The 13,349-nt window shown below is 45.0% G+C and overlaps 1 protein-coding gene across 4 annotated transcripts in view; it reads left to right on the top strand.

Moving 5' to 3' along the window:
• LOC309357016 (acyl-coenzyme A synthetase ACSM5, mitochondrial-like) overlaps positions 1–13,349 on the top strand; it is a 25,428-nt gene extending 12,079 nt beyond the window's left edge. For all 4 annotated transcript variants that reach the window (XM_081888885.1, XM_081888886.1, XM_081888888.1 and 1 more), the window contains exons 5-14: positions 453–596; positions 1,525–1,681; positions 2,837–2,916; positions 5,123–5,246; positions 5,599–5,679; positions 6,726–6,827; positions 7,885–8,012; positions 8,088–8,187; positions 9,542–9,661; positions 11,130–13,349. In XM_081888885.1, coding sequence (XP_081745011.1) covers positions 453–596; positions 1,525–1,681; positions 2,837–2,916; positions 5,123–5,246; positions 5,599–5,679; positions 6,726–6,827; positions 7,885–8,012; positions 8,088–8,187; positions 9,542–9,661; positions 11,130–11,216 — 1,123 coding nt within the window. In that variant the 3' untranslated portion in view covers positions 11,217–13,349. The remainder of the gene's footprint in view (positions 1–452; positions 597–1,524; positions 1,682–2,836; positions 2,917–5,122; positions 5,247–5,598; positions 5,680–6,725; positions 6,828–7,884; positions 8,013–8,087; positions 8,188–9,541; positions 9,662–11,129) is intronic.

Raw genomic sequence — 13,349 nt, 5'->3', positions numbered from 1 at the left:
GCTAGAGCTAAAGTGAAAAAGTGGGGATAGCCAATTTTATTTCTTTTTTTAAAAAAAAACTCATTTGGGGGGATCAGTAATATCACAAAAACCTTTTGACACCACAGCAGGGGCTCTTCAGGAGTGATTAGTTAAAACATTTAAAAAAAATTTTTAATAGACAAATTTGGAAGAGCTTGACAGGCACAGAAATGCTTTTGGCATCACAATGGGATACTTACGAGACCACACACTAAAAATATATAATCCATTTTAAATTTATATAAATGGACAAATTTGGGGGGGTCTTTGGAGCATGCCCAGAAAACTTCTTGGTGGCCGAGAAACTTGGATGCTGTACAGCAATCCATTGGATTTATGCCAAGCTGGTGTAGTTTGGGAAGCTTGCCAGGGGGTTTCATTCATGAAATGCATGTTTCACATTGATCCCGTGCGATGTCACTGTTTTTAAGAGCAGCACCTGCCAACCACGACTGCGTTAAGACAACAAGCGACGAGCCCATGATCATCTACTTTACAAGTGGGAGCACAGGGTCTCCCAAAATGGTGGAACATTCCCACTGCAGTTACGGGATTGGATTTACAGCAAGTGGCAGGTAACACCCGTTGACTTCTTTCAAACTCTTGGGATGGCAAAACGGTGCAACATCATTTTGGATTAGGGTGCAAAGGGCCCTGACAGGATTGGAAAGCTTCAGGTTAAGAGGAAGGCAGGTGGATCAGAAGGATGGGAAGCTAGGACTGGGGCACAGGTGCTGGGTTCTGTCCAGCTCTTGGGGGGCAGCAGAAGTATGACGTCACGTGGCAGGAGGAGGCCTGATGGGGACTGTCACATCCACGGGAAGGCCTGATGGGGCCCAATACGGCTCTGGCTAGGCCTGACGGGGCATGGAATATTGACAGGGCCCAGTCCCCTGGTTGAAAATGGGGGGTGACTTGGTGCTCCCCCCAGATGGCGCCCCTGAGCCAGGTAAAGCAGCATTGCCCATTACTAAGGTGGTAAGAAGGCAACAATTTCTGTTCTGGACTGTATTCATCACTGTCAGCACTGTTTCTCTTGCACTGCAGTTTGGTTTCCCTCCAATACTACGTTATTTGTCTCACTGTCTGCTACTTAATGCAAGTTATGTAACTTACATAATGTATGTAACTTTGGCATAGCTTGCAAGGTGGGGGAGAACAGAGCAGCAGTCTCAACCAATGGTGCAATTAGAGAGTTTTAGACTTGACTTAGATTATGATGTGTTCCCTGTAGCCCCCTAGGGTCTTCTGTTCTGCTAAATGGGGCCCTAGACTTCCTCCCCAAAGTCTTACCTGTCAGCAGGGACAAAGCATTGCTGGAGGTGAGGAGATTTCTCTTTTTGATCCACTCCACTATCCTTATGGACTTTGCACTTCTCCACCAGCTCTCCCCGTACCCTCTAAATCAGATGTGCAACATCTCTGCCGAGACATCCTGTAAACTGCTTCCCAGGATCCTGACTATAGATAGCCAATACAAATGTGTTCTTTCTCACTGAACAGGCACTGGATGAACCTGAGTCCTTCAGATATATTCTGGAATACATCTGACACAGGATGGGTGAAGTCAGCTTGGAGCAGCGTGTTTGCTCCGTGGATCAATGGGTCGTGTGTCTTTGTACATCACCTGTTGAAGTTCGAACCCGCCGTCATAATAAATGTAAGAATAAAGGTCTGTGGAGTGTAGGTGGGTTCGGGCATGACCCAAGACCAAGATTCGGCTCAAAAAGGATTTATTGGAACATCAGGAACAAGAAGAACAAGAATGGCAAACAGGAACACTTGGCCTGGTATATATACCTTAAGCTGGCCCAGGCAAAACACACCCACCACCTGTGATAGGCTGCCTTAATGCTGCAATTAGTGAATCACAACACTGGCCCTATCTCAGCAGCAATTGGCAGCCTGCCACCTATTAAGAATGTCTTTGGAGGGTTTTAGAATCCTCTCTGTCTTTTGTTATGCAGATGAAGCTCCTGAGCTCCAGGAGGCTTGAAGGCCAAGGCCTACATTGCATTCATGCAGCCTGGCTTCCATCTACCATGCCTGCATACATAACAGCCTGCATGCAGGTCATAGGTTCACTTTTAAGGAAAGGGTTCAGTTGTAAGGGATGAGCATTTCATGCAAAAAGTTTCAGATTCAAGCTTTGGCAAATATGGAAAAGACTTCAGTCTGAGGATCTCAAGAGCCTATGCCAGGCTATGTAGGGTCTGTGGACCAGGTATGAGGAACCTCAAGGTTGGGGCCCAAATAAAGCCCTCTATGCTTCTAAAGAAGGCCTACTGGACTCCCCCTAGATCACACCCCTTTCCAAGCCACAACCCTCACTGGTCCTGCTTTGCAGCCTCCTTGACCGCTTTTGCCCATCTAGAATGTGTCCTTCAACTCTAATAATGCCTCTTGATTCCCTGGGCGGAGGACAGAGAGGGATGTGAGAGTGTGTAGAATCTAGAGCTGTGCACTGGGTCCCAAACTGGGTCTTTCTGATTCTGGTAGACCCAACATTCAGCTGGATCATGTTGAGGCAGCATGGGATCACCCCAGATCAACTGAAGTCCACCCAGAGTGATCTGGGGCTGTCAAAAGAGGGATCCACCTGGCAGCAAGGAGAAGCTAAGGAGATGGGCAATCAGTCTGTGTACATTGTTGCACTGCATACCCATTTTTCTGATGTTTCTAAAGAGAGCTTCTTTCGAAAGTTCCTTCTGACGTCCCACCGAAAGCTACCCTCCTAATGTTGGATCTCACCCTATGCTCCAAAACCAGAATTTGAGGTTGCAATAATGGTTGTACTTCCATTGCCTCCGTTCAGACTCTCAACCGATACCCAATCACGACTTTCTGCACAGCTCCTACTGCATACCGGATGTTGGTTCAGCACGATCTCACCAGGTACTTTTTAATGTGTAACTGGAAAGATGAACACAAGAGAAGAACTGTGATGAGAATTGGATGGGTGGCAAACGTTTCTTGTCATTTGCTCATATTTACCACGGACGGCCCTAGTTCCTAGTAGATCACTGTCCTTGTTTTATGGAGATGGGTTGTTAAAATTTTGCTAGCACATGAACATATTTTGGTGCCATGCTCTTGCAAGAGCCAACTGACTCGTGCGAGAGCACAGCACCACTGCTGAGCTCAGCAGCAGCTGTGCTGAAGGGAGTGGGCATTCTGGAATCTAATCAGAAGCCGGGATGGCTTCTGTAATTCCACGATGTCCCAGGAAAACACTTGAAGGGTATGTGTTTTTACCTTATTCACACTGTAGAATGCCTGTGTGGGCAGGTAAGGAAAGATTGTAATTCATTTCTACCCTGTTGCATTATGGGAGAAAGAGACACTCTTGAGTCATTGTCCATAGTTTGAGGCTTGGGGGGTTCTTGGGAATGGAGCCTGGCCCGTACACCATGGCAAATGTTACGAAAACAGATGCTTAACCTAGTCTATCATTTGAATAATTGCATGACTAGAGAAATTGCATACTGTTCCCTGCATTTTCTTAATCAAGTTAAGCATAATACCACTGCAAAGTGGTTTATGAAACACAATCTAATCAAATTCAAGGGATTAGGTGAAAAGAAAACACCAGCACAAATCCAGCTGGCTATAGCTGGTACCTCTGTAGCAGGTGTGGGGAACCGACAGCCCTCTAGATGTTTTGGGAACACAACTGGCATCAGCCCCAGTGTCCCGCTCTAGGTGAGTCCCAGGTTGCAGGAGACTTTCCAGATAACCAAGGCTGTTGTGGGTACGGGCAGCAGGAACATCCAAGGGCAGCCCAAGGTCCAATTCCAGACAAGCAGTGGTTCCAAGAGGGGCTCAGGCAAGGGTCCATCTGAGCTCCAGTCTAGGGCAGCAGAGATTCATACAAGAACTCAGACAAGAGGGCAGCCCAAAGTCCAGCTCACCAGCAGCTCAGACAAAAAACAGGTCAAAGGGCAGGTCAAAGTCCAGGTAAGAAAACAGCTAGCTGTAAAAACATTGGCAGGACTATTGTAATAACCTGCAGTTTTAAAAATATAGATATATGAAAATAGATGAATAAAAGAATGATTTAATATAATTTAGAATATGCAAGGAATGATGATAGGGTGGCGCTGTGGGTAAAACCTCAGTGCCTAGGACTTGCCGATCACATGGTCGGCGGTTCGAATCCCCTTGGCAGGGTGAGCTCCCATCGTTCGGTCCCAGCTCCTGCCCACCTAGCAGTTTGAAAGCACTCTTAAGTGCAAGTAGATAAATAGGTACCGCGGGAAGGTAAACGGCGTTTCCGTGTTGCGCTGGTGCAGGCTCACCAGAGCAGCTTCGTCACGCTGGCCACGTGACCCGGAAGTGGTCTCCAGACAGCACTGGCCCCCAGCCTCTTAAGCAAGATGGGCGTACAACCCCAGAGTCGGACACGACTGGCCCATACGGGCAGGGGTACCTTTACCTTTAAGGAATGATGATAAAAAAATTAATGAAGTGCAGAAAGAGGAGGAAGGAAGTCGAGTTTTGAAATGTTTGATTTACTGTTAAACTACTATTGAAATGTATATAAATGAAAACCATAAATATATGAAGAAAACAGCTAGTTCTGTGTACAACACAAAGTGGTGGTAGCAAGACATTGAGGCATTAAGCCAGAGATGCCATAACCCCAGCCTGGGCCCTGCTGCAGCCTCTTTGAGATTCTGCAGAGAGACCTACTCAGGAGGAGGGTCCATGAATAAATAGCCCTTTACTCACGAGGAGTTTTCTGCAACAGAGCATTTCTCATGGCTGTGAGGGTCTTGGCCTGCCTCTTGAGGTACCATCACCCCTAGGTCTTGTTCTGCCTCTGCATCCCAGACTGAGCTCCCTTTCTGCAGGGAGGGGGCCCCGCCAGTCTCCCCCAAGGGTCCCAACTCTTCCATGGATATTGTTCTGGGCTATTCCTGAGTTTCTGGGGCTCTGGATCCTCCTTGGTAGAGGAGTCCTCTGGTTGGGGCATGGGACCCAGCAAGCAGAGCCAATGATCGGGGTGATGGGAGTTGTAGTTCAGCAACATCTGGCGGGCCAAAGCTCCCTCACCCCTGATCTATAGGATTTCTACTGATGGTTGCCATTTCTTCTCAAGCTGCAAATTCATGAGCCTGAAGCACTGTGTGACAGGAGGGGAACCACTCATCCCAGAAGTGATGGAGCGGTGGAAGGCTCATACAGGGCTGGATATCTATGAAGGCTATGGACAAACAGAAACAGTATGTCTGTCTTTGTTAGTGTGTGGTGGTGGGTCTTTCAACTAATCTTTTTTAGCCCAAGGGCTGCATTCCATTCTGTCCACTCTTCTGGGGGGTAAATTCTAGTGGTGGGCGGGGCTAGGGACAAAAGTGGGCGGAGCAAGGAATGTAAATCTTTCTTTTTTTCCTGGGCGCTAGTTTCTACATGCACCTCTCTATCCCCTTTGCTCCTAGACCAAACCTTGCTTGTCTTAGATTGGTATGCTGTCTTCTCATGCCACAGTGAAAACAATCTCCTCCCTCTCCAACATCACCCCAAATTTCATTTAGTTGTATTGTGCTCTCTCGCTCTCTCTTTCTCTCTTTCTTACAGGTAACAATATGTTCCAATATAAAGGGAATGAAAATCAAACCGGGCTCACTAGGAATGGCTTCTCCACCATATGATGTCCAGGTACAAAGACATACTTAAATTTACCAGAATGGTGTCCATTGAAAGGGTTGAAAAGAAAACAGAGAATAAATATTCTTTATCCTTGTACTTTAATTCCTATAATTTATCTGTCACCAAGTAAATGCCCATTATTTTGAATTGTGCGGAAGTCCTGTGTATGCAAGTAATTTGCTCTTTTCTCAGCTGTGTCCCAGCTGAGCAGTACATTTTCCTTGTTCCAAAGAATTGAATGAGAATCAATGAAAACTGATTGGCCCCCTCTTTCTTTATCTAAATATTCTCAAATGTTTTCCATTTCTCAATAGAATATCATGTACTAGAACTCTGTGAACACACACACACACACATGCATGTGCACGCGCGCGCGCACACACACACACACACACAATGCATGCATTATATATCTATCTATCTATCATCTATCTATCTCTATATCTATCTATCTATCTATCTATCTATCTATCTATCTATCTATCTATCATCTATCTATCATCTATCTATCTATCTATCTATCTGTCTATCTATCTATCTATCTATCTATATCTATCTATCTATCTATCTATCTATCTATCTATCTATCTATCTATCTATCTATATCTATCTATATCTATCTATCTATCTATCATCTATCATCTATCATCTATCATCTATCTATCTATCATCTATCTATCTATCTACCATCTATCTATCTATCTATCTATCATCTATCTATCTATCATCTATCTATCTATCTATCTATCTATATCTATCTATCTATCTATCTATCTAATCTATCTATATCTATCTATCTACCGTAGAACTTAATGGGGGCCATTGATTACTAAGTCAATCCTCACTTGCATAGTTCAGTTCTCCATCTACATGTTCCTACTCTTTCCCGTTTCTTGGAGTGTAACAGAACCCTGAGAACAAGCTTTATCTATTTTTATTTATTCCATAGAACCTAATGGGTGCCACAGAGAACCAAGGCCAGTCAATTGAAATAATATGTGCATTTTGGGAAGCTTCCTTCTGTTGTTTGTTTGTTTGTTTGTTTGTTTGTACAGACTGTAGATGATGAAGGCAATGTTCAACCTCCAGGACAAGAAGGGTACATTGCGATCAGAATCAAACCCAAGCGACCATTTTGTCTTTTCTCAGGGTACTTAGTAAGTATTATTTGAGGTGATGAAGTGGGCAAACTAAGGAAGGACAAGAAAATCAACACATAAGACTCTTGCTACATATTCCTGTGTAACTTTTAAAGCCAGGGGGAGGCAAAGCTGTACCCTCCAGATATTGTAGGTCTTCGAATCCCATCAGCCTCAGCCAGCCTGGCCAGATGTCAGCAACATCTGAAAGGCATCATGTTGCCTGCCCCTGCTCTAATGAATGTGTTGTACTTCCCTGTTCTTGTGGGAGGGATGTATTTTGGGTTTTTATGTTCATTTTTGTGTAATGTTTTCTAATAAATAATAATAAAAACTTGATTTGGTGTTCCCCAGCAGGTTTGGTGAAAATGTTCACCAACAGCTTCACTTGATCTGGGTTTGCATTTGTAACAGGGTTTAGTTGTGGGAAGGGATGGGGGAAGGGATTCGATCCTATTCACATGTAAAGATGAACCTTCTTCATTTGCACTTCCCTAAACAATACCCAAACTGAAATACAGCCATCCTTTGGAATTTGCACTTCTCTGAATTTTGCATTGTAATGGAATGTGTACCCAATATACTAGGGCATATGTCAGGGTAAACGGCATAACTTATCTAGCTGTGTTATATTAAGGGAAATGGCTTTGCAGGACCTTGGTGCAACAGCCCTTTCCCCATTTGTGAATCCCAACAACTGGTATTCACAGTCATACCATCTCTGATGGTGGAGATGGAAAATAGCTGTCATGGCTAGAATCTGTTCATAACTTCATCATCCATGAATTTGTCTAATCCTCTTTTCAAACCATCCACTCTCCCTTTACATGATGGTTTGGTTTAGGGTCTGGTGGAGAGTATGGGAAAATAGAGGCAACAGAGAGGAGGAGGTAGGTCCCACTCAGTTAGGGCAGAGGAAGTGACAACATCTGGTCCTAGGACCCTCTAAGATCTGGAGCTAACACTGTAATCAACCCAAGAGCCAGTCACCTTGCTATTTTATCTTGAGGCACCATTACCAAAAGGGACAGATCAGCAGTCATTGGTTGAAATGTTGTTTGGTTGTTGTTGCCAGGATAACCCTGAGAAAACAGCAGCTAGTGAACGTGGCGATTTCTATATCACTGGAGACAGAGCGATTAAAGATGAAGAAGGTTATTTCTTTTTTGTCGGAAGATCAGACGATTTGATTAATTCGGCTGGGTAGGTTTGGTTCAGTTGGCTTTTTCATTTGCTCTGTGACAAAAGGCACGGGACTGACCTCCTTCTCTCTCTTAGGTACCGTATCGGCCCATTTGAAGTGGAGAGCGCCTTGATAGAGCACCCAGCTGTGGTGGAATCGGCTGTGGTCAGCAGCCCAGATCCCGTGAGAGGAGAGGTAACACAGATTCAGGGAGCCAAGACATTCTGCAACACACGATACTCAGGGGGCAAAAGCCACATGCAGTTTGGGGAAAGCGTAATAAATCTTGAAACATGACAGCGGCACTGGCAGAACTGCATTTCCAAGATGCTTCTGAGTCTAGGAACTATGAAAATGTTCTCAGTGAGCAAACTCACCTTAGCTCAGCTGGGTACAAATGAAAAGGGGGGGGGAGGGAAACAGCCCAATGCATGATCTTACCAGGACCACAATGGGGTCTAAATATCTTCCTTTCCCTGGAGATGCTGCCAATCTCCATGAATACCTAAATCCTGGTCTTCCCTTCCCTCTAAACAGTTATATTTGATATGCTCTTTCTACGGCCAACACAAAATTAATTTATGAAGAATAATAATAAAATTTTATTTATATCCCGCCCTCCCCAGCCGAAGCTGGGCTCAGAGTGGCTAACAACAGTAAAATAATACAACATTCTAAAATCAGTTCATTCTAAAATCAGTTCAAATCAAATTAATGGCAACCATTGGACTAGAGTTCTGTGAGGATTGCCAAAGGAGGAGGTCAGGCTGTGCCCTGGCCAAAGGCCTGGCCAAAGGTCTGTCTTGTAGGCCCTGCGGAAAGATGGCAAGTCCCGCAGGGCCCTAGTCTCTTGTGACGGAGCGTTCCACCAGATTGGAGCCACAGCCGAAAAAGCCCTGGCTCTGGTTGAGGCCAGCCTAACCTCTCTGTGGCCCAGGACCTCCAAGATGTTTTTGTTTGAAGACCGTAAGGTTCTCCATGGGACATACCAGGAGAGGCGGTCCCGTAGGTACGAGGGTCCTAGGCCGTATAGAGCTTTAGAGGTTAAAACCAGCACCTTAAACCTGATCCTGTACTCCACTGGGAGCCAGTGCAGCTGGTATAGCACTGGGTGAATGTGATCTCGCAGTGAGGACCCCGTAAGGTGTCTCGCCACGGCATTCTGCACCTGCTGGAGTTTCTGGGTCAGTCTCAAGCCCCACATAGAATAAGTTACAGTAATCCAATCTGGATCTATCTTGGCCTGTAGTTCTCCAAGTGATAATCCTTCTGTAGAATAAATGGCGCCATCCATGCTCAAGAGTTGGGGCAACAGCAGGCTCAGGGGAACCCGCCAAATTTGCAATATTTAGAGGGGAATTTCCTAAGTGGGGTGAAACTACATGAGAATAGAGCATGCTTAGTGGATGTGAAATGCTGGCTGACTGCAGGGGGACGAGGGGAAGGGGGAATAGAATGGAGTGTCTTTTGCTACACCAAGCACTTGATCACACTGAAACCTACTTTTTCTCTCTGAGTCATTAAAGCACATACAATTGGCATCCTATAGGTGGTGAAAGCCTTTGTCGTCTTGTCACCTGCCTTTTTATCACATGACCCAGAAGAATTAATCAAGGAGCTCCAGGATCATGTGAAAAAGGTGACTGCTCCTTACAAGTATCCTAGAAAGGCAAGTATCTTCCCAGGACCTAACCAGGAAATGGCAGTGTGTGTTGAGAAGTCAAACTTTGGGAAATCAAGAAGTTGTGTCTCACTTTCCTGTTGGACTGATGTGATATGTGCCCTAATGGCTTGGTGCTGATCTGGGAGACTTTTCCCTGCTCATGACTCTAGGTACAGGAAGACAGCAATGATTTCACTGGTTCTCTGTAAGTGATATTGTGTACGAAGAGAGGAAGCGGCCTTATCCCAAGTCAGACCAACAGTCTGTCTATCTTCTCCCGATTCCTGCAACCTCTATTAACTCTGCTTGCTCAGGTCTCCCCTGCCTCCTGCAAACCACAAGAGCAGGCTCCAGCAAAAATCACAATGCAGGGAAAACCGGGAAAACAGCCAATGCCTCTACATATAGCAGCATATTGCGATGTTTAGCTAATGATATATCGCGATGTTGAAAACCAGATATTGCCCAGCCCTGTCCATGGGTACTAGTCATGGTGGCAGGACCCTCCTTCCTTGTGCTTCAGTAGCAGCAAGCATCTGAATTACTAGCTGCAAGGGAACAGAGTGATTACGCTCCTGTTCTGCTTGTAGGCTTCCCAGAGACACCTGGCTGCCACCGTGAGAAAGAAGAGTCTGGACTGCATTGGCTTTCAGTCTGATCCACTAGGGCCCTTAGATCTTCAGAGGCCCTTCTCCAGGTCCCTCATCTGAGGAAGGCTTGGAGGGTAGTGACAAGGGAAAGGGCCTTGTCAGTTGTGGCTATTCAACTGGCTATTCAACGAAGGAGCCAGTGTGGTGTAGTGGTTAAGAGCGGTAGACTCATAATCTGGAGAACCGGGTTCGCTTCCCTGCTCCTCCACATGCAGCTGCTGGGTGACCTTGGGCCAGTCACACTTCTCTGAAGTCTCTCAGCCCCACTCACCTCACAGAGTGTTTGTTGTGGGAGAGGAAGGGAAAGGAGAATGTTAGCCGCTTTGAGACTCCTTAGGGTAGTGATAAAGCGGGATATCACATCCAAACTCTTCTTCTCCATCATCATCATCTGTGGAATGCTGTCTCCAGCAATGCCTATCGGGTGCCTTCACTGACATATTTTCAGCGTCAGGTCAAGCCTTTCCTTTTTCCAGCCAGGCCTTGGGCTAACCGTGATGCTATCCTTTTCTTCCCAGTGTGCTATCAAAGCTTCCTCCAGCTGTTACAAGAGTTGTTTTGCTAGCTTTGCAAGGTGTAATATATTTATATTAATTTTTGTATGCCTGTTAAGTTGCTTGGAAGCCTTCAAGTAACGAACAAGTCTAATGAATAATAGCAATGATCGTAGACTGGAGACGTTTTCAGGGGGGAGATGTTGTTGTTGTTGTTGGCTGGAAGAAGCCATTAACTTGACACTTCCACTCACATGAAGAACACTAAACTCTTGTGAGCCATGGTAACGTGACTGCGATAAATGACATCAATGTCTTTTACTTTGCTAGGTCGAGTTTGTCCAAGAGCTGCCAAAGACAGCTGCAGGGAAAATGCGAAGGAACGTTTTGCGGAAAAGAGAGTGGGGGACTGTCTAGCTTTGGAAGGACATTTGCATATGCAGAATCGTCCTGCAATCAGCTGTTTGCTCTGACGATGGAGAGTTTCCCCATCTTGCCTTCATACCCTAATCTATTGCTAAGTTCTGATATCTCAAGCAAAGGGTTTCACGCTGTCCAGCAACAATAACTATACTTTCTCCTAAGTTTGCTTCTCTTCATATGAATATCTCGACATTCCACCATTCTTCTTGGCTTTACCTTTTCGGTATGACTTTCTATGCCAAAATACCAACATGCTTTCTCAGCAGGCCAACTGTTTTGAAAAGGCACGAGCCTTAAAATGAGCAGAGTGTCACTTCACAACTCTTCACAGCATGGATCCATGAAAAAGATGGGCAAATTGCCATGTGAAACTCCTGTGATTTTCCAGGATGCAAATTGATTTTTTTTCTAGACCCAAATAACACAGAAATGAGCATGAAACTTACACTACATTCCATTCCTTTAGTTCTCCATAACTGCCTTTCTACATCATGTGAAAGCTCAAATATAATGGGCAAAATAACAGCTAGGGGAACGTCAGGAGAATGGAATTAATTGCAGTGAGAATGCAGCCTTTGTTGCCAAAGTGAAACTGCAATACATCGGGAATTCTTCACGGTTACATGTTTATTATTATTTCCTGTAGCCCTTCAGATGAAGTTGGTGGGTTCCATCTCCCATCCGTCACAAGACAGAAATGATGGGAGTTGTAGTCCAGCAACATCTGGAGAGACCCAGCTATGTAGAATGCAATGGATGTGTAGTTTGCTACAGCTGGCAGTTCTTCAGCTCATTCTAAGGATGGGCAAATTTGTTGATTCTGGTTTCTAGTTTTTCCAATCTTAAATCGGTTTCTAGATTAGCTTGTCTTAGTCTGCGCAAAAATTCATAGGCATTCCTGCTGGCATTTCTTCTAATAGATGCATTTTTGTATGCAACGCTACCTAATTTATAGATTTTTGTGAACAATTTCCCATAACATAACAAAATTTTCGGTATTATCTTCATGTGCGCACTTCTAGGTGCATCTATGTACAAATTCTTTGGTTGGGAAACTTCATTGCAAAATTCAGTAAAATGTGGGTTTTAAAGGAGAGCTGCACCCCCCCCCCCATGTATTGGTTTGGGAAGTGCAAATCTGGTAAGTTTGTATTAAAATATGAACTGAACTAACCTTTATTGTTGTTGTTGTTTATTCCATCCCCAAGTCATTCATATATTTCCCTTCCTTTGTGTTGCTGATGAACATGGTTGCACATGGTTGTAAAGCAAAGCTCCGCAACCCCAGAGTCGTCTGTGACTGGACTTAACTGTCAGTGGTCCTTTGGTAAAGGACCCCTGGATGGTTAAGTCCAGTCAAAGGCAACTATGGGGTTGCGGCACTCATCTCGATTTCAGGCCGAGGGAGCAGGCGTTTGTCCACAGACAGCTTTCTGGGTCATGTGGCCAGCATGACTAAATGGCTTCTGGTGCAACGGGACATCGTGATGGAAACCAGAGAGCACAGAAATGCCGTTTACCTTCCCGCCACAGTGGTACCTATTTATCTACTCACACTGGTGTGCTTTCGAACTGCTAGGTTGGCAGGAGCTGGGACAGAGCAACGGGAGCTCACCCCATCATGGGGATTCGAACTGCCAACCTTCCAATCAGCAAGCCCAAGAGGCTCAGTGGTTTAGACCACAGCGGCACCTGCTCCCTTAACACTCATCTAATCAACATACAACTGGCCCATCCCTTTGTGACATCTCAGTGATTTAACCAAGGGCAGCCAGAGGAGACAGACACCACTACATGCCTAAGTCCATGGTGACATCAGAGCAAATCTGTCACTTTTGCAAAATACCCTTGCTAAATGCCATAGGCTGTGATCCTCCTCATCGTATAAACTTATACTGAAGAACATTAGTTCTTTGCACTGTTTTGCAGAAACACTTGGGTCAGAAACGCCGCATAGCCTGTGTATATTTCCCTTGCATTCTACCCAACCATAATTTTATAAGACATTAATGTACACGAAACATTTATGTTGTGCTGCCCACTGTGTAACGTATTTGCAGAGCTGACCTTTGCATTTCTTCAAAGGAGTTTTCTGATTGTACCAAATAAATAATCGCTGGAAATAAA

This window comes from Podarcis melisellensis, assembly GCF_964234715.1.
Source record: "Podarcis melisellensis genome assembly, chromosome: 14".
In the NCBI taxonomy this organism is placed as follows: Eukaryota; Metazoa; Chordata; class Lepidosauria; order Squamata; family Lacertidae; genus Podarcis; species Podarcis melisellensis.
The sequence above is the reverse complement of the archived record's forward strand: the minus strand, read 5'-3'. Positions and strand labels throughout refer to the sequence as shown.